This window comes from Cheilinus undulatus, linkage group 8 (genome assembly GCF_018320785.1).
Source record: "Cheilinus undulatus linkage group 8, ASM1832078v1, whole genome shotgun sequence".
Lineage (NCBI taxonomy): Eukaryota > Metazoa > Chordata > Actinopteri > Labriformes > Labridae > Cheilinus > Cheilinus undulatus.
In genome coordinates, this window is record NC_054872.1 from 32,233,507 (window position 1) to 32,253,724 (window position 20,218).

Genomic DNA, 20,218 nt, shown 5'->3' on the forward strand with positions numbered 1-20,218 from the left:
GCCGTGTATTGACATTCAAACAAGGCTGCCAATAAGGAGGGAAAAGGGGGAAAGCTTTCTGGGACCCAAGAAGGTTTGCAAAAGCAAAGTCCATTCTAAATTGAAGTAGTGGTAATATTTTCATACACATAAATATCTAACATTACTTATTAACTCTAAAAAGATGCATGTTCCAGTTGCTTTAGAGAACATGAACTACTTCATAATATAAACCCTCTCTTTGTTAATTGTTTGGACCTTATTTTTTGTGTTGACGTGATAAGCTAGCCCAAGTAACTTATACTACTAGGCTCATAATTTGGACTCTATAGCCGTGCCTAAACTGACATGCCAGATGGATTTGCCAGTAAGAAACACTGAAATGGGCGAGTCCATCTGCTTTGCAAGGTTAGGCTGTGCCAGGACCTGAACCAAAGTTGGGTTGCTGGAAAAGGAGAAGAAAGGGAGGCAGCTGGATAGAGCATGTGACTACAATAGTAACTTAACCTTATTCTATTTCAAAGATGATCTGAAGCTGACAGAGGAGGCAAATGTTAGCCAGGAGGCTGATTCATAGGTTGATATTATCAAACAAAACTCGAGGGTCCTTCAAATTGGTCTTGTTCTTGGGTCTTTCAGGGACTCAGCCATTTCTTTAGGCAGGCCTGCACTTGGGTTGCTAACATAGGAAAAGTCTATTCCCATGTTTTATCCTCAGTACCCCTTTGTAGACACGCATCCATACTTCTTATTTTACTGTTTTTCCATTATGTTGAGTAATTATTGGTTCTTTTGTGATAACCCTAAGAGGTAACAATGCTTGATTTTGCGTGATTAATTAATTTTAGTACTATATGCGAGAACTTGAGAAATCTGTTCATTATCCTGGGTAAACCAGGTAATTCCCCATCAAGACTTGTGATGTCATGGGCTCTTATATTTTCCCTGCTTAAATAAAATCAAGCCAGGAAAGAGGTGAACAACTTTCTAATGGTCTAAATAAAAAAATTAGTCACACATAGATCTCAGTGTTTACATATGTTTACAGCAACCTTATCAAAATATATCTAGTGTGTTTAGACACAATGTTTAGATTTCACTTCAATGGGACTTTAAATTACTCGGGGAGTTAAAATCAACTGAGAAATGTTTAACTCTGAGATATCAACATTCAAGTTTCTGCTGTTTACAACAGCTGTTTGGGATGTGATGTGGAATCCTTCTCTTGCTATGTGGTACTGTGTAGTCAACAGAAGTGGAAAAAGTATTGAACACAAATAAAAAGTACAGTCACTCTGGTTAAAATTTATTGAAGCAGACGTAAAAGCACTGATTTGAAAACGTACTCAAATAAGGAAATTACACTAAAACACTACTCATTAACAGTAATTTGAGTAAACAAAATGAGTTACTTTGAACCCCTGCATATCAGTCAGCTTTCTGTAAATGGAAAAACCTGCAGCTTATTTAATCCAAATAAGAGTAGACTGTGCAATCCCTCTCTGATACAATAGATGGCAGCAGGGCTCATTATCGTTGGATTTTATCTACCAGCGTGAGAACGACGAAGAAGAACATCGACTCCGAAGGGGCGGGGGTTCTGTTGGAGGCAAACCCTGAAAGGGGTTTTACCATTTCTTGCATGAAAAATTAACACATCGTATCATCAAACTGACCGCTTTGCACAGCGAAAAAGATACAATCCTCAACGACAGGTAAACACATAAGCACACCGAGCAACACCGAGAAAGGTGTTAGCCAGCTTGTTGCTAGCTTTCTTGTAGAAATGCTATTGAGTTAGCCTGTCTGTGTTTAACGATGGATTATTTTCTATAAGTAACACGTAACCTTAGTTTTACTTTAATAATGCGGCTTATTCCACTTGTATTTCATGTTTATGTATTTTTTAAGTTAGACAAAAAAAACAAATCAGTTCTAATCGGTTCTTGACTTTGTTAGGTAAAGATAGGCTAACTAGCAAAGTCTATTGTAGTTAGCTTCTGCTAGCCTTTTTCTTACTCAGTGCTTTATGGGATTCCTCCATGTTGTTCCCACTCTCGCTTTCATCTATCATGTTGACAGCTGGGCTGCAAATGAAAACTAAATCCTCATTTTGGTGATAATTTGCATAGTGAGAAAACGCAAAGCTCGTGTTCAGATAAAGTTAACGCCAGATGGTGTAAGTCAAACTTGATTTATGGCGCCTGGTACGAACAACCCTCTGTACCCATGTTTTAACAGTCCGAGCACTGGACAGACAGGGCTGACTTCGTCAGTTTTAACCTGGAAATCACACTGTTATTCAGTCCATTGGACATTTATAATTTGATGCATGCATCTTGCAGCAGTTTGATTGTAATGCTGTTTTTGTAGCTAATGTTGATTTTAGTTTTCATGTGATTTCTTCACATCTTAATTTTTTTTTTTTTTTTTTTTTTTTACCTGTGTGGCCCAAATGACATGTCCTTTGTTTCATATTTGGCTACCCCTCATAGCACTATATTTACCATTTAGATGTTTTACAATAAATATGACATAAGTGTCATAGTTACTTTATTGTGTGGCTTTTTGCTTTTGACAGAAAACATGGAAGCAGGGGAAGACCAGAACCCCAGCACCAACAATGGAAATCCTCAAACAAGTGGGAACACCCGCACGCCCCAAATAGCCCACATGTCTCTGTATGAAAGACAAGCTGTACAGGTATTTTAAAAAATATCTTTGTCTTTGAAATCTTGAATTTATTGTCCCATTCAAAGTTTTTTGTCTTTAGTCTCAAACTTAATGCATTGATAATTGTGTGTTTGGGTTTCATCTGTGCTGGTTTGTTTCTTTAGGCTCTTCAAGCACTTCAAAGACAGCCCAATGCCGCTCAGTACTTTCAGCAGCTAATGCTGCAGCAACAGATCAGCAATGCTCAACTCCACAACTTAGCTGCTGTGCAACAGGTAACATATAAGTCCAGAATTACAGGGTGACCACGGGGTCTCAGAAAGAATTTAAAATTGATAAATCAATTCAGTGAAATTGAATGCTTTTACAAAGGCCTTAATACAAGACTATGAGATCTTAAAGTTTGTAGCTTTTGAAGTTTTCATTTTTAACTTAGTTTTCTGCATTTATTTTAACAATATTTTATTTTAATCACATGAACTCTGCCAGATCTGATGTTGCTCATCCTGCCTGTGTTCTGGTTTGGCAAAAGCAGCTTTGTGGGGAAGCTTTTGCAGAGTTTGATACTTTCACAGATTATGCTAATGTTAGCACCCCTAGCATGATATGGTAAAAGGCTGCATCGAGCTAATTTATTTCTTCTATTATAGAGAAGACTCATTATCATTATTGTTATCATGATGATTTATGAGGCTGTCTGACAGTTTGCCAAGAAAGGTCCAAATTTGGGGATTCTTTGTGGTTCTTACTGTTCAAGTGCGAGCAGTTTTTTGGCCAAAATACTTGACATGCCAGAAATCCATTTGTTGGGGAGTAGCTACTTGAGCCTTGGGTGGCTGTTGCTTCCCCTTTTACACTGCTTGACAAATTTTGCATGATTAGGCTGAAAGTTGGCCTGACTTCCAAGTGAGTCCTGCAACTAAAAATTTAATCTGAATCGTCTGAACATTACACAGTGTACACCTGGCTTTAGTCTTTTAATATGGATTTAATTTTCCCTGTGGTCCTGGATGCACCGTTCTTTTGTCAATGTCTATTTTGTTTAATTATTCCAGTGGTGATTGATAATTTCTCTTGACTTTTTTTTAAACCAGGCCACCCTTGCAGCTAGTCGACAATCCAACACCCCAAGTAACAGCATGTCCCAGGCGACCACCACTGTAAGTTTTATGGTAATCACTTTTATAGATACGCATTGCACCGCTAGTTTTTAAACCAGTTGATAAGTTGAATGAAAATTTTGACTTTTTCTGCCTTTCCCTGCCAGGTCAACCTTAGCACTACATCTGCAGGAGGAACCATGACCAGTCCTCGTCCCCATGGCCCAGCAACCTCTGCAGCAACAACGGCTGCTCTTAACCAGTCGGTGTTGCTTGGTGGAAACTCTGCAGGACAAGGGCAGATGTATCTTAGGGTGAGTATTAAAAAGTGCACACTTAACCTCAACTGTATTTAAAAAGTTGCCATTTATGGTCAAGTATTTTTTGTGCACATTGATATCGATATTTACTTAATCATCACTCTTGTTTGGCTCATAGGTAAACCGCTCTCTCAGGGCTCCTCTCGCCTCTCAGCTCATATTTATGCAAGGTGGTACAGCAACTGCTACTGTTGCAACTGTCGCCCAAACACAGCCCCAACAGCAGCAACAACAACATGAAATGACTGCTACCAACACCAGTAATCAGTCTGACAATGACCAGGTTTGAGAGCCATTACCTTACCTGTTATATTAAGTTTGAGCTACATAAAGTAATGCAGCGCTACTCCACTCCACCTCCCCTTGTATGTAACATGTTTCATAACTCCTCTCTAAAGGTACAGAATCTGGCCCTACACTGCACCTCTTCTCCAAGAGCTATTGCTGTCAAGTCAGAACATCCAGAACAGAAAGATGTCGCCAGCTTTCCTCTTGGTCAGCAGCAACAGGCTTTTGCTCAGACAGGTCAGCAGCAGCAAGTACAACCACAACAGCAACAGCAAATGTCCAAAGGCAACTTCAATCAGCAATCCAACGCTAACACTATGACTGTAAAGACTGGAAACCAAGCTGCCATTTCTGTTACTTCTGCTGCATCTGTAGCTCCTTCCTCCAATGCCAATCAAGCACTCCCTCTTTCCCAGCTCCTCCTGTCCTCCTCTGCTGCTCCAGTGATACTGGTGCCCACCTCCAATGTTCCCACTTCCACCCAGGGCTACCCAATCGGCTCGGTGACCCCTAAAGCCAGCGTAAACACACAGACTCTGGTGGTCCAGCCGCTGCAACAAGCCAGCCCTACCACAGACAAAGGCCCTGTACCAATCCAGCCCAAGACAGCTCAGGGACACCGCCTACCTGTGCAGCTCCCTCCTCGTCACCCTCCTCCCATTCTCCCAGCACCACCGAGCAACAGCCAGATCACAGCTGGGGGGCACAACACTCCCCACATCCCAGTGCAGCTTGTGGGAGCGAGGCAGGGCTTAGCAGGGAGCGCACAGGTTGTGGCTCTGGCACAAGCACGAAGCATCTCTGCTCAGGAGGGTGCGGCTGGAGGGAACATAAACACAGTTAACAACAGTGTTATGGTAAGATTGCTGAGACTTCTTTGTTTAAGTGCTACCATAAAAAATATGTATTTCCAATTAATAATCTTTATTCTGATAGCACCAATTACAGCAAATTAGTTTGAGTGACACTTTAAGATAAATACTCTTTGTCCTATTATTTAGAAAGATCTAACTTTAATACACCATGAGCAAAGCATGTTGTAGCATTTAGCAAAGTAGCAGTTGCAAGGGGAAAAACACTTGAACAGAAGCAGATTCATGTTGAAATCTGCTGCGAATCAGCTTGCCTTGCAAAAAGAGAAATGGAAAGTGACAAACTGAGAAAACCTCAAACAAAATGGCTACAATTCCAGTCTTTGAGGTAAAAGCACAGTAAAATCTTATGTGTAAGCTGCCTCTTAATATCTCTTCTTTTTTTTAATCTAAAAGGTTGGCTGTGTCCTATACTGCTATACCAGTGATATACAATATACCAGTATTAAGTGCTGAGTCCACAGCACCATTACTCCATGTACACTTTACAATATCTAACGTGATTGAAAATTCACTCCATTCATTGTATATTTCAAGCGACTTCTAGGCTGCACAAATGTGATGGAATACATAACACAGACCACAAAGGTAGGGGTTTGCAGCAACTTTTTAACTGCTTTTCTCCCCTGTTAGGTCATTGGGTGCATTTAAATGGAATGGGGAGTTTAGTATAAAACTTAAGTGTTACATGAAGATCTAAGTAAATGATCTGCAATTTTATGATACATTTGTAGACCAAGAGGGGAAGAGACAGGTCTCCTGGCAGTCTAAGCCTATTGGAGAATAACTCAGCTGCAGCTGCTTTCAAGCTGATCCAAGCTTGAGCTATCCTATAACAAAGCTGTATCAAAAAGGAAAGTTTTACGCTGACGCTTAAAAGTAGAAAGGGTTTCTGCTCATTTGACCCTGACTGGTAGATGACTCCATAGGAGAGAGGCCTGACAACCTCCCATACTACTACTAGGAATTGTAACAATGTTGTCTATCTTATACCCCACACATAATTAGATAAAGCCTGCCATTGGCTCTCTGAAAAGAAAATCTGACTGTGATGCTTCAAATGAGATGGCAACTGAATCCTCAGACGCTGCACCTATGAAAGACTGCGCTCCTCCTTTATCTCCTGCCCCAACGAAGGACTCCGGTATGTCAGACTGCTCTGTCAAAGTCATTTATAAGTTACTTAAATAAGTACTTGAAATTGTATTGAAGTCCTGTTCGATTCTCAATGTTTCCCTTGGTCCCATCCTTGCTAGCTCCTCCTGCAGCAGTTGCCTTCACATCTCCTCCCACCCTGTCCCTGCCTCTGCCTTTGTTAAGAGGCGGGCACGGGGACAAGGACAGAGCACCACTTCCTCATGCGGTGGTCAAACCTCAAGTTCTCACACACCTCATTGAAGGCTTTGTCATCCAGGAGGGAGCTGAGCCCTTCCCTGTAAGTGAGGCTTGCAATAATAACATAAACATTTAACCCTGAAATTCAGTGTTTATGGCTTGATTCACACTGCAAGCCTAAATGCTCAATTCAGACTTTTTTTGTACAATTATGAGGGTTTTTTTTGTTTGTCAGTGGCCTGTATTAGACTCCTCCATTCATTTCACTTAATTCACATATCAAAGTGCCCTAAACCTGACCCAAAGATCAGATTTCTTTGACCTGCAGTGTGAATCCATCAGGCATAAGATGCACTTACAAAACCGTTTCCACCCTTAAAGCTGGTTTCTTTCTTTTCTATAAACCAGTGCAGTTCATAAACCTCTATCAAAAGCTGAGAAAGGAAATCTTACGGTGAATATACACTCACTATCACCTACAGCACGTCTGATGAAATTGAAAACTTATCCCCAATCATTAGGTATTGCAAGCAGCCACTCTGCTGCACAAAGCATGTTGGGAAAGATAGCAATGCAGACCTTTTTCTCTTTTTTCACAGCTTTTCGCTTTTATTAGGGTCATTATCACATATTAAAGAAAATGGTGATACACTGTTAAATAAATAAACCTTTTGGAGTGCTGGTTTGATTGAAAAGTTTCCTCAGTTAAAAACGAGTGACTTACCTAGGTGGGTAGTGGGACTCTAGGCAGATAAGGGTGTTTTCCACATGTTGCACTGGCTAGATTAGGCTGATTACTTGTTTTATTTTTTTTTACCAGGAACTCGTGTTTCCATCACATTATATTCTTTGATTGTAACTCCTCAATGTAGACAGGCTTTTCCAGGCTGCACCGAACTGTCATTATGTCAAACACACAAAAACAAAAATGTGGAGGGCATCAATAGTGTTTCTTGGTCTGTAGCTTGTCAAAAGGAGACAAGTTTTTTCCAGAGATGGTTGCAGGCAGCAAGACTGGATTCTATTGAAAAGTACAGGAGAGTCACATCCACCTGGGCATTCACCCATTGCCTGTGTTTTGGAAGAGCAGAATCTTGAAGGGTGGTTGGATGAAAATTCTGTCACATTTATTACAGGCAAATCAGAGCAACAAGCTGCTGCTGTGGTTGTTCACTATCAGTGGAGCCAGCTTGTGAATCAAACTTATGATGACTCTGGTCAGGAGAAGAGCAAAAACATCTTTCCTACCCTGAAAAGCTTTCAATGTGGTTCTTTAAATGTAAAACGCAACCAGTTCTGATTTAAAAAAAAAACTGCCACTATAGCTACATCTTAACTTGTCAATTCAACCAGCAGCCATTGTTTACCAGCTTGCAGTAAAACTAAAACACTCTTTTCCTCAAAAGATGCTGATTGTTCTGTCCCCTCTAAAACAGGGTGCAAACATATTAGCTGGAAAGCTTTGCAAGATGGATCTGCCTGGCCTAGCCATATGCTTAGCAAGTTTAGGAGTACAAACTCCTTGTGGTAAGAACAGATTGGGCTGTATAAGACTACATAGCTGCATAGAAGCTGCACATTATGGACTTTGCTGAACACAATAGAAATGTTCACAAAGCAAGTTTATACATTCTTCCTCTGGGAGACCCCAGAAATAGGCTGCACCTGCACAGTGTTGAAACTTATTTTACAGTTAATTTGAATGACGCTTGGCTTTTATGTTTATATGTGTAAACATTTCTCACCGCAGGCTTGTGTTTGATATGACAGGTTGCTGGACTCCTCAAAGACAGAGATTTTGCCCTGGTTGGCCGCTCAGAGAATGGTACCCCATGTAAGTGCTGGAATCTCTTCCATATTTAACAAAAATGTTCAGTCTTTTCCACATTTCTGACATGGTTTTATCATTTCCTTTTCAGTGTTGAAGTGTGAGTACTGTTCAAGCCTCGCCCCAGCCAGCCAGTTCAAAGGATCAAAGAGGTTCTGTTCAAACACTTGTGCTAAGAGGTAAGATTAACTTGAAGTTTTTGCATTCAAAGCACATTCTTTCAAACCAAAAAAACACTGCTGCTACATCGAGCTCTGGGTACCACACTCAGTAAGGGAATATCTACAGTAAATATTCTACATACTGTGACTAGACATAAGTATAGCTCTTACTTTGCTCCTGGATCCTCAGGTATAATGTGAGCTGCAGTCAACATTATAGGACGAGCAGAGGGAGAAGTGGTGCAGGGGTCACACCACCTTCAGCTGACAGCGCTGCACGGAGAAGGGGCCACTCTCGCAGGGGAGGCTCAGCTGTTACCTGCAATAAGATGTCAAGCAGGCATCTACCTGTAAAGGTAAGTTTTGAGGTTAAAGGGTTGAAACTGATTACATTCTGTACTTTGGTAATTGTCTACAAGTCCTGAAAAGGCTCACATGTTCCTTTCAGTTACATGCTCATTTAGTTGGCTGAATGATGTAATAGTTTCTACCAGAATTACTGGTCGGTTAAAAACATTGCATATATTTTTATTCATCAGCCTGCAATGATGGTCAGCTGCTGTTGAAACTGTAACAGAGCAGCTTGTTAAGAGCGTCCGGGTGGTAGTAGGGTTGCCACGAGCCCCTGGTCATGCTGTTTGTGTTCCATGGGCTCAAAAAATGCCGGTGGTCTCCAGGCGTATCACCAGGGGGGAAAGGCACGGTCAAAAGAAATGCTGTTGAACTTGACATTGGCTGCCAAGGGACAGTCGTGTGTGAATGAATATTTAGGACCCTACAGGATTTTAAGGATTTGAATAGCTGGCTCATCAGACTGATGCTTGAATGTGTGGCAGCCATGAAGCCATTATATCCCTGCCCTATGTATTTGGGTTCCAGTTTGGCCTTTGGCTACTTTTCCATACATCATTCCCTTCTCTCTCTCTCTCTCTCTCCCCTGTTTCTGACTCTATCCACTGTCCTATCCTGTTGGAATAAAGGCACAAAGCCCAAAAAATGCTTATAAATAAAAGAAAAAAGTTCTGAATACCCACTTTATACCTTTTTTATTTATTTGTTAGCTCTATCAACAAATGCACCTAATTTCTAGAGTCTTTGTGAATACTTTCTTTTAAATATGTTCTTCTGTTGGTGCAGTGCCACTCTGAGTCCAGCCGCTCGGATGATGTGTCCACTGATGGAGAAGAAGATGAGGAAGAAGATGAGTCTCCTTCACTGTCCCCAAGCTCATCACACTCCTGCTCAAGAGATGGACACAGCGCTCCTCCCTCTGAGAGTCCAGCTCCACTAGAGGGTGCTAACTTCCTCTCAACAACTCCTGCTCATTGGAGTGTGGAAGAAGTGTGCAGGTTTATCTCTTCACTTCAAGGTCAGTGTTCAGTCAAGGAGAACAGTTTAACACCCTTTTAAAATGTGTTTTAATTGTATTATTCTGTCTGGTTTCATCTAGGCTGTGAAGAGCTGGCTGCTCAGTTCTTGTCGCAGGAAATAGACGGGCAGGCTCTGCTGCTCCTGCGAGAGGATCATCTCATCTCCACCATGAATATCAAGCTTGGTCCCGCTCTAAAGATCTGTGCCTCCATCAACTCGCTGCGTGAGTGATGAAAGAGGGCAGGATGTTTTAAAGACTGAGATGAGTTTACTTTATGGACATTGAATGTGCAAAAACATGTTGTATGTATACGTTTTCTGTTCGTATCCATGTCAGTAGTGTTTGTTAGTCTTTTTATCTGTTAATGTGAGTAGAGAATTTTTTCATATATACTCCTGTGAAACTGTGCAAACCTGCAAGTGTGCAGTAAAGGGTGCTAGGTGTCCTGACTAGGACAGCTCACTTGCTGGGATAAAAAAAAAAGTTGCCTTCTTGCTGGATTTCAAATGGTGCTTTAACTTTGATATGTTTCAGTCTTTTAGCAGTTCTTTTACTGTAGATGTTCAATCCAGGCTCCAATCACATAAAGCCTAGTGTCTAATTTAGATCCTTTTGCCAGTCGTTAAAGGTTTAGTTTTGTACCCTTTCCATTTTGTACTACAATCAAAGTTATTTTTTCATGGATAAGATATAGTTTTAGTAGCTTTAACCAACCTGACTACCTGAAAATAGGTATTTCAAAGGGTTTGCTCTTTTAAGGGCCAAGAGGAAGTGCTCTGTATGTATGCAGTACTACCAATAAAAAGGTACCTGTTAAAGGAACAGTGCTTGCTTGTGTGTCAGATGGAAAAGAGGAATCAGTGGTCGATTTGTGATATTTTTATTCACATTTTTGTAATCAATTTTAACTGATTTTTCTCTCAGAGAATTTTGCCAATATAAACTGAGCTCAAAGATTAGACAGTTAATACAGCTTACATTCAGATGTGTGCCCTTCATTTCCAAAAGCCTGCTTATTTAGAATCATACAAAAGTGGTAAAAACTACAGAAACCCTAAGCAGATTTGCATTCATACATTTTATTTTCTGAGTTTCCCTAAAAAGAGTAATTTCCTTGTTGAGATTAACTTATTAGTTCATATCCTCAAATCTGTAAAAACATACAGTGCTTAACAAATTTATTAGACCACCTGTCATAATTGTCTCAAAGACCATCCAGCATCATGAAGTGCTTTAATGCGGACTCTTTCATTTTCAGTGAGCTCTCCATGTTTTACCATTTTGAATAGGAATGAGGGATTTCAAACTGAATTCACCCAAATTTGAGCTGGCTCACAGGGCTTCTCTGAGAAGTCAGAAGTTAATCAAACATAACATTCAACCACTAAAACTCATTTTTCTGTTCAGGAATGCAAATAAATAACTATAATTTGACATATTAATCAAGAAATAATTATTGCTTTACTATTTTTTCAGTTTTTTTGTAAATCCGTAAATTTGAAAATTCATGGATAACAATAATAATTATCTTTTTGCATTAAAAATACAATTTTGGTTAAAGAGCTTCTACATATTGGTGTATTAACCATTGCAGAAATATAAAAAATGATTTTGGTCATTACCAATGCTGTTAATTTAGGGCAGCTGTGGCATAAACCTTACTTTGGGTGGTGGTCTAATAAATTTGTTAAGCACTGTAAATGGACTCAAGGTTCAAGTTGTTTTGTGTGAATTCAGCTTGATCCTGTCATCACAAGGAAACCAGCTTTGTTATGTTGAGATATGAAAAACTAAGCTGAGATTAAAAAAAAAAAAAACAGAAATTAATCACAGCAAAATGTTTTAAAAATGCATGAATGCATAGTTGCTTAGGCTTTCTGTGAAATATATACATTATATCTTGACATATATTGGCATAAGGCTGTAAACCATCATATATTGACAGTATTGGCTACAAGTTCAGGATGCAGCAATTGTAAATTCGTCAAGTTTACATATCTTATCATTTCTTCTTAACTGACCCTCAAATATTAAAGAATTGATGAAGGAATGAGTTGTTCTTAGGTGAAACTGAAACAGATTATATGACAAACATCAAGAATATTTTCAGTGCCTGAAGCACTTATTGCACCTGAAAGATACTGATTATGTCAAAGTGCCCTATTGGGTTGTCAGTGAAAATAGTGCAATTTATATTTTAATTTGTTGCTACTGGCAGGGATCAGAAAACAGTGTAGCTGTTAGTTTCTCCATATCCGGCTTCCTGCAGGTACTGCTCTATGTTAACTGGCCCCGACCCCTTCAGGACTTTATCGGACGCACCCTTCTCTCCTGACAGCAGTTTGCGGCTCACCTCGGCCAGAGAAGGTCGATCCTGATCCTTCCACTGGCAGCAGCTCTTAATGATGGAGTGTCTGAGAAAAAATAAGGGAAAGTCCGCTTTAAAGCATGCACTTTTCCAGATGGGCTATGACTCGTGCTGGATTTGCTCGGTGTGTTGTGTGAAGCATGTAGCAAAACTTACAATGTGTTCGAACAGTTTGGAGGTTTTTTCAGACTTTTTCCTCTTTGATGAAACTGCAGGAGTTCATTTACGGAGACTTCTGCAAAAGGAGCTTCACCTAGAGACAGAAAAGTATTTGAATGCATAGCTAATCCCTCTATCAAGGTATGGTATATGCAGTTTAAATGGCAATGTAGGTTTATTTTAGACTGCACATATGTTCAACTATAGTTGAAAAGAAAGGATTTATCTTGATAAAACAGCCAGATAAACATGTTTGATTTTTGGCCACACCCACTTAAAAAAATATTGTTAAGCTGCAGCTGCATCACAAAACTACAAACGTCCCAATAAACCAGCATTGCTATTTTATCTTAAATTGCTTTTTAAGGTGTGCACTACCAGCCAATGACATTGAATTAAACTGGTTCATAGTAAATTATAATGGAAATTTTGGAAATCATTTTTAGGCTCATTCTTATAGACTTAAAGCCACCTAGTAAAGTACATTTGAAGGGTTTTATGAGGCCAACTTCAACTTACCCAGTGTTGCCATTTCATAAAGTAAGATTCCAAAAGACCAGCTAGAGAGAGACACACAGATGAGGGTGATGGTTAGTCCTCAATACTATACCCTCAGAATAACATGAATCTGTGTATCACAGATCAGATCTTCACAATCTGTGTATTAAGAGTTGCACTAATGCTATAACAGAGAAGTAAACAGTAAAACTCACACATCGCTGCTCTGACTGGCAGGTCTCCGGGCCAACAGCTCCGGTGCCTGCCATTTCTTCATGCTGGGATCGTCTTTCTGAGTGGTTCCCTGATCTTTTCTTGTGTAGACCCCATGCAGACCCCAAAGCTTGGCCGTGCACTCTTTACTGACCAAAACACTGCGGGCGCGAATGTTCCCGTGAAGAAGGTCTTTGCTGTGAAGGAACTCCTACATGGGCAAAAAGACAAGTTTCATTGCAGGTTTGCACACATGGCCCTGTGCAGTTATTTTCAGTTCAGAGTACACCAACAAGAAATAAATCTGTAGATTATTTTTCAAGTATTATTAAAGACAGTGCATCCTTAATGATGGGACACATCCAGTGATATGGAGCAGTTACAAACATTTCTAACCACTCAAATATATTTAATGAAAAATGAACTGTAGACCTTACACTTTTACAAAGGTCATCATTACAAAAACTATTAGAACATGCATCCATGTATTATTTTACTCCATTTAGCCGTGATAAAGAGTACATTTTAGGGGATGTTGTGGAATCAGGGAAAACCAGTTTTGTTGACACACAAAAAAATTTAAGATCTCAAGAAAACAACCAAAATTTACTCATGCTGTCTGTGTCAGAAAATAAGAGCCATTATTTGCCTTTTTTTTTTTTTTAACTCAACTAAGCAACTTTTCTTGAATAAAACAGTGAAAAAGTTAACAGGTCTAGGATTAGATTATGTACAGACCTCTTTAAGGTGGAGATACACGAACAGTAGCTCACTTTATCTTTAGCTAAAGCTAACATTGATATGCTAGCTACATAGTTAACATTACGTCATAAGCCAATGTGGCTAGGTTAGATTTAGCAAAGTAACTAAGGCTAACGTAACCAGATAAGCTACATAGATAACACAGCTACATAGCTCACATCCCTAATGTTGGCTTTGTAACTTTGTTCATATAGATATCCATGAGCGATAGATAGATAGATAGATAGATAGATGTTTGTTTATTGTCATTGCATTGTAAAAACACAATGAAATTATGTTTGGCAGTCTCCTCTGTAGCAGCAAACGGTCATCCAGGTGGTGGTTAGAAATCTGCAGCCTCACGTCATCCATCCATCTAGCTTTAGCCACGTCAGTTACATGGCTGCTTTATGTAGCTACATAAGCTTCATTTGCTACGTTAGAATGTTTTCATGGAGAGCTTGAAACTGTTTACTCAGCATTCTTAAAAGTTTAGTAATCAGGTTTTTACCTGTCAGGTTTTTAATTTTTGGTATTCTCACCCTTATTCTAACCAAAAGTTTCATCTGATTTTTTTGAAAGTTATAGTGCGTATTTCCAAGAGGGGGTATCTGAGAGCTACAGTCTGCAGTTAGACACCTCTCTGTTCTCCTAGGGCATCCGGGCTTTGTAGACTTTTTTGCTACTGTTTTTCCAGGCACACATTCACGACCCACAGAAAACAGCTCCTCGTCTCACTTTTGGTTTCAACCTACCAGTTGAGAACCAACGATTTAGAGTATATGGAGTTTGTTCAAAGGTAGCAAAGCAGTCTCATTTGTGGTCAGCAGAATAGTCAAATTATTCGTTAAAATAGTTATTTATGTGGCTCAGGTGGACTGGGGGTTAGGCCAATGCCCATGTATGTGGTCAGCCTGGGTTCAAGTCCAACCTGTAACTCTTTTCAGTGTCATTCCAGTACATTCCTGTCTGTTAATAATGGCAAAAAAAAAAAAAACAGAAAATAGGTGTGCTATTATTAGATCTTTTGTTTTTTCCACCATTTTGATCTTGCTTGAAGTTTCATTTTTGTAGTTTTGTAGTATCTTGGTGACTTTCAGGATATTTAGCCAGTAAATGTACATATTCCTATCTCTGGTTTACCTTTAAATTTATCACCAAAGAAAACAAAGAAATGATGACATTTCTATCAGCTTCAGTCTTTTTTGTATGAACTGCTGACTAGCTAACGTTATGAAGCTACACTGGAATTCTCACACTGCCTTAAATGGATCTGGTGAAGTCATGAATTTGAAGTGTTCAGTAAAACTTGACTTCCGATGTCAATGGTATCATAAGAGTGGTGTGAAGGCACCATTGTGGCTCCAGGTTAGCATGTGAGCAGAGTGAGATTGATGCATTTGGATGTTAGCATGCTGCTACTTCGGCAGAGAACAGCAACTAGAGTTGCTAGCACAGCTGTAAACAAACCAAAATTAATAAGAAAATGGCTCATGAACATGATAGAATATTTGATTTTATGCTGTGCTAAGTATTTTGGTGTCAGATTGAGTATGATGGAGGGAAACTATAAACAGAAAATCAAGCAAAACATTGTCCACAAAGATGAGGACATCTTAATCAGCATACTAACCAGAGCTGAGGCCACCTGTTTGGCCATAGTGAATATTTTTCTGTCTGTCATCTCACATGGTGGATTCACATTCTCCTATGAAAAAAACACAAATTAATGCACCATTGTGATGATAACACAATTATTCTTTTGACCCTAATGCATGCTTTTTTCTGCTTTACATGGATGATTTTATGTCTGACTATCATAAATTATACCTGTCTGCATCGCCACAGGTAGCTGAGCAGGTCTCTGTTCTCCAGCTCTTCTACTACTGTAACCAGGGGAGCTCGAAGTGAGACCACACCAAGAAGCTCTGGTAAGAAGGGATGAGGTCCCAGCTGGGCCAAGAAGGATGCAAAGCCCAGGAAGTTATGCCTTTCTGTGGCATCAGCAGAGTCTATAGCAGCAAGTACAAGACAAAATAAGATAGGAAAAGTAGATCAGAAGACACACTGAAGAGCTTTAATCAACTATCGTCCTTCAAATTGAACTTTCTCACCATTCAGGACTCGCAGCACCACGTTCCTGTTCTCCATGCGAGCCCTGTAGAGGGACACAGAGGAGTCAGAGCGCAGGGAGAAGGCAGCAGGCAGAGGGGAGACCAGGTTAAAGGACTCTGGCAGCCTCTGACGAGGCAGCTCTCTGGGCTGGACGACAGGAGTAAAACTGGGCTGGAAGGTCTGCTGAGGGGGGCTGGGTCGTGTTATGGATGCAACCACAGGAGTGGAGAAGTTTTTGGAGGGGTAAGTGTGTGGGGGGTTAAAGGTGGAGTAGGAACTGGGTACATCCAGAGCGATGCTTTCATGTTCCAGGACATTGATACCAGGTGGAGCTGTGGGCCAAAGAGAGAGGAAGACATAGAGATTAATAAGTGTTACTGGAGAGATTTATGAGGGTATTTACATGAGAGAAGGTTAACTAGGACTGGAACTGGTTGATGGGTAGAAACATGGAGCAAAGTTTTATGGTAAATTTGGCTCAAATGAAGACTACTTTTCTTTTAGTAAGCTGTGTATATAAATGAAAAGCACTTTTAGAGTCTATTATCAGGTATTTGTGTTCAAATCAGTTGATTAAAATGTTATAGCTAACATGACAACAAAAAGTTACTTTGGAAAGATTTTGTAGAACAGCTAAACCCTGAAGGAAGACTGGGGTGACTAGACATCTGGCAAGCTCACCGAGAATCAGCCTTTCATTATATAATTCTATAATATTGTTTCTTCTTAAGGCATCAATCTATTTATCTACTTGACATCCCTGGCAGGTTTTATTTGCCTCCATTCAACTGAAGAGAGACAGGAAACGTGTGCGCTGAGGACTGTATCCTCTGCGTATGGGTGCCTGCTCTACCATCTGAACCCAACCAGCGCTCATTTTGGAGAAAATCTTAGAAATAGTTCCCATTTTTGTGCAGTGCATTTTGGGTAGTGATGTTGTCTGGTTGCATTGTTCTTCTTCACTCATCTTTTGGAATGTCTACAGTCGCCATGGTTTGCGTTATGCAGCTTTATGGAGGGGCGCAGCATGACAGTGGCTACGTCACGTGTTTTGTTGCTCTGATTGGCCCGTAAATATGTGACAGACAGAACGTTCATCCAATCATCCTTCGAGTTTTTTCAAAGGCTCTGCCCTTTCCCAAACGCTGTCTATAAGTGGTTGCCAGGTTAGTGTCATTCTAAAACCTTTTCAATCCTAAAACCAAGTGCAGTTTAGCAAAGAGGACAATAAGGAAGAAGTGCCTGTAATGTAGACTGAGGTGAGTACTGTCCAACAGATGTGGATTGCACAAAAATGGCAGCACACGTGAAACTATTCTTTAAATTTTCTCCGAAAAGTGGAAAACTTTTGTTTCTTTATACAACACACACATAGAAGACACTTGTGTCTATTTGATAAATTCAATGTGTTCCTTTAAAAGCTGAGGGGTTTTTATGCCTTTTATTTTAGAAAGGAGGACAGTGGATAGAGGTGGAAGTGTCAAACAAATATAGCAAATAATATACAGAAAGCTCAGCAAACCAAGCCTAAGATCCAAATAGTTATCAACGAAACCTTTGAGGGATAACAAAAAAATCCAAGTAAAATAAATTCACTGGACTTCCTGGTTGTCTGTTGACACTCATAAATCCTCTATGTGGATGGTTTAATCACGATTCGGACATTTTTGTCTTCCTCAGTCTTACCATCAATTCCATGCAGCACCCTCCTGTTGGTCAACTTTTTTGCCTGCGGACGGATCCGATCGACTCTCTCTGGACAGAAGCGCAGCAGGAAAATGAAGACCAGTGTAATCAGGAAGCTGGACAGCAGCAGGATGGGCACGATGATCACTTCCTGCTCGTATACACGGATCTCTGCACGCAGGTACACACAATCTTGACATCAATGACTGAGGTACACTGGACTTAAGCATCTGGTGTGTCATTTGTCAGCTTAAATGCACATCTGATAAATCATCTGATGGTTTGAACAAATTCCTCTTACCACAGATTGTATCTCCATGCTTACAGAGAGAGTCTGCATCTGATAGAGAAGACATTCTGTTGGATTCAAAAAGAAATACCATTATAGAAGCAGTCAGGAACTGTCCTCTTCCTCATTCAACATTTACGTCATGCTGACAGCTCTAATGCCAGTCCTTGTGGTGCAGAAACAAATCGACGTGGGTGATTAAAAACAACAGTTCACGTGACAGTGGCTGTGCTGAAACCTATTAAGTCTCTTTGGCTGGATCTACAAATAGTAACATGACTCTTTACAAGATATCCAGTATAGAGGTGTCTGAGCGAACATGTAACTGAGAACAGAGCCCAACATGTCTTAAAGGTGACCCAGACTGTTCCTGCAACAAACTGGAATAAAGGAAAACACCTTAAACAATTGTTTGAATTATACAGCACAGATCTGAAACCAACGGTCAACGTTAGGATGAAATAACACTGCATGAGCATTTAAACCAAGACTTGCTAATACTGTATATAAATAGATAAAGGCCCATTTTAACTGAGAGGCCTTTGATTTTACTTTTGATCATTATCTTTTTTAAATACACCATATAGGAACAGATATGACACTACTGTGTAGCTGGGAAAATCTCATACCACATGGTTATCCTTACAAGGCAACTAAACTTGTTCATCTGCATTTTTTCCACACTTAATCACTGGTGTTGTACTACACACCCAAAGGGCAGATATATACCAGCAAAACAGCACCAGCTCGTATAGTCAAACTAATAAAATCCATGTCATAAATATCAGTCTAACAAGATCCAGACTTGTTCATAGAGGATTTATTAGCTCAGTCCACATCAGCCATTACAATATTCCTGGCTTTAAAATGACCTGTTATTGAAAAGATATGTTGTATTTAAATACTCACCTCAGCTCTTCAGTTGTGTCTTTTATCCCAAATAAAATCCAGTGGTTATAGGCTCATGTTTCCCTCCTTCACACTCTCAGATTCTTTTTATACATCCTCCCTGTTGAATATGGAGTCCGGGTTCAGCTGAGCTCTTCAGATCTTCATTGTCTTGTTTTTCTCAGCCGATTGGTTCAGGCTCAGGGGATCACTGCTCTGCTCTATTTGCCTATGTTCCACCTTCTGTGTTTCCTTAGACTCCACCCTCCACACCTACACCTTATCCCTCGCCTCCTCTGTTTACCTCTTCCTCCTTCTTAGTTAAAGAGGTGATACATCACATTTCTACCTGCTGTAATCTACAGTCCGGCCCTGCCTCTCTCTTTAGCACAGTCTCCCTTTTCTCTTAAGTCGACATATGTAGGATAGCTGTGGCCCTGCCTTTCTCCTCTTTGTGTTGGAAAACTGGTCCTGCAGCTCCTTGTCATTTTTAGTTCTCAGTCTTTTGTTCCACGTGTTTGGTCTTCACCACTCAGGAACTTGTACGACAGGCTCTGCATTACCCAGAGTGTTTAGCAGACAATTATCTTCATTTTCTTTCCAGTTACTGGCTTTAGGATTAAGCAGGCCTGCCCACAGAAAGACTGATTCCCCGGAAAACCCAGAGACTGGCCCTCTCTCCTGTTGTGATTTATTGATGATGTCAGTGTGTGAGTGTTTGATCAGTAGTATTAGTGTTAGCATACTGGCTAACAGTTAGCTCATTTTGGAGCTGAGAAGTGTCTTGAGCTATTATTGGGTTCTGATGATGGAGTTTCAGCCACGTCTCTTTGACACTTTTAGCCCTTTGTGACCATTTTTGGCCACTTTTCACCTTTTCCCTACTTTTTTTTGTGCCAACTTTAGACCATTTTGCCACTTTTTAACCTTTCTTGCAACTTTTTTTCCCCACTTTAACCCAGTTTGGTCTCTTCTCCTCATTTCACCTGTTTTAAAGCTTTTCCCCTTAACCAAATTTTTACCACTTGTAACCCCTTTAGCCACTTTAACCTATTCTTGCCTCTTTTCTCCCTTTTTTTGCCACTTTTGGTGCTTTTCACTTTTTTCTTGCCACCTTGTACCCATTTTTTTGCTGCTTTTGTCCATTTGACCTTTTTCTTTAGCACTTTCTAACCCCTTTTAACCTATTTTACCACTGTGTCCCCACTTTAACCATGTTTTCCACTGTTACACCCTTATCTGCCACTTCTTTTTGCCACTTTTAACCCTTTTTTTCTGCTGTTTGCCCATCTTTTGCACTTTTTCCCAGGTTTAGACATTTTTTGCCACTTTT

The 20,218-nt window shown here is 40.1% G+C and overlaps 2 protein-coding genes across 3 annotated transcripts; one reads left to right on the forward strand and one right to left on the reverse strand.

Moving 5' to 3' along the window:
* The first annotated feature begins 1,541 nt into the window (after positions 1-1,541).
* phc1 (polyhomeotic homolog 1) lies at positions 1,542-10,746 on the forward strand. 2 transcript variants are annotated; one of them, XM_041794399.1, is made up of 14 exons: positions 1,542-1,694; positions 2,561-2,682; positions 2,817-2,927; positions 3,747-3,824; positions 3,920-4,066; positions 4,191-4,355; positions 4,471-5,217; positions 6,241-6,376; positions 6,489-6,667; positions 8,338-8,401; positions 8,487-8,574; positions 8,747-8,912; positions 9,694-9,925; positions 10,007-10,746. In XM_041794399.1, exons 2-14 carry the CDS (start codon positions 2,566-2,568, stop codon positions 10,156-10,158), a joined length of 2,382 nt encoding a protein of 793 aa, XP_041650333.1. In that variant the 5' UTR covers positions 1,542-1,694; positions 2,561-2,565; the 3' UTR covers positions 10,159-10,746. The 2 variants fall into 2 exon arrangements, with proteins under 2 accessions (XP_041650333.1, XP_041650334.1); XM_041794400.1 differs by having other exon boundaries at positions 1,543-1,694; positions 3,747-3,812.
* Positions 10,747-11,987: 1,241 nt separating this feature from the next.
* On the reverse strand, positions 11,988-18,993 carry styk1b (serine/threonine/tyrosine kinase 1b). Its single transcript, XM_041793146.1, has 10 exons — positions 18,907-18,993; positions 18,010-18,065; positions 17,709-17,879; positions 16,022-16,354; positions 15,738-15,919; positions 15,541-15,615; positions 13,169-13,377; positions 12,975-13,015; positions 12,453-12,549; positions 11,988-12,342 (listed from the first exon to the last, which is right to left on the reverse strand). The coding sequence occupies exons 2-10, from the start codon at positions 18,062-18,064 to the stop codon at positions 12,150-12,152; spliced, it is 1,356 nt and encodes a 451-aa protein (XP_041649080.1). The 5' UTR covers position 18,065; positions 18,907-18,993; the 3' UTR covers positions 11,988-12,149.
* Between the last annotated feature and the right edge of the window lie 1,225 nt (positions 18,994-20,218).

Bases quoted from the DNA above. Each gene is read 5' to 3' on its own strand.
- phc1 (XM_041794399.1), top strand. From the start codon at position 2,566: ATGGAAGCAGGGGAAGACCAGAACCCCAGCACCAACAATGGAAATCCT. The intron at 2,683-2,816 runs GTATTTTAAAAA...TTGTTTCTTTAG, and splicing joins ATGAAAGACAAGCTGTACAG to GCTCTTCAAGCACTTCAAAG. The intron at 3,825-3,919 runs GTAATCACTTTT...TTTCCCTGCCAG, and splicing joins CCACCACTGTAAGTTTTATG to GTCAACCTTAGCACTACATC.
- styk1b (XM_041793146.1), bottom strand. From the start codon at position 18,064: ATGTCTTCTCTATCAGATGCAGACTCTCTCTGTAAGCATGGAGATACA. The intron at 13,378-15,540 runs GTTAGTATGCTG...TTGCCCATGTAG, and splicing joins AACAGGTGGCCTCAGCTCTG to GAGTTCCTTCACAGCAAAGA. The intron at 12,550-12,974 runs GTAAGTTGAAGT...TTCTGTCTCTAG, and splicing joins TTATGAAATGGCAACACTGG to GTGAAGCTCCTTTTGCAGAA.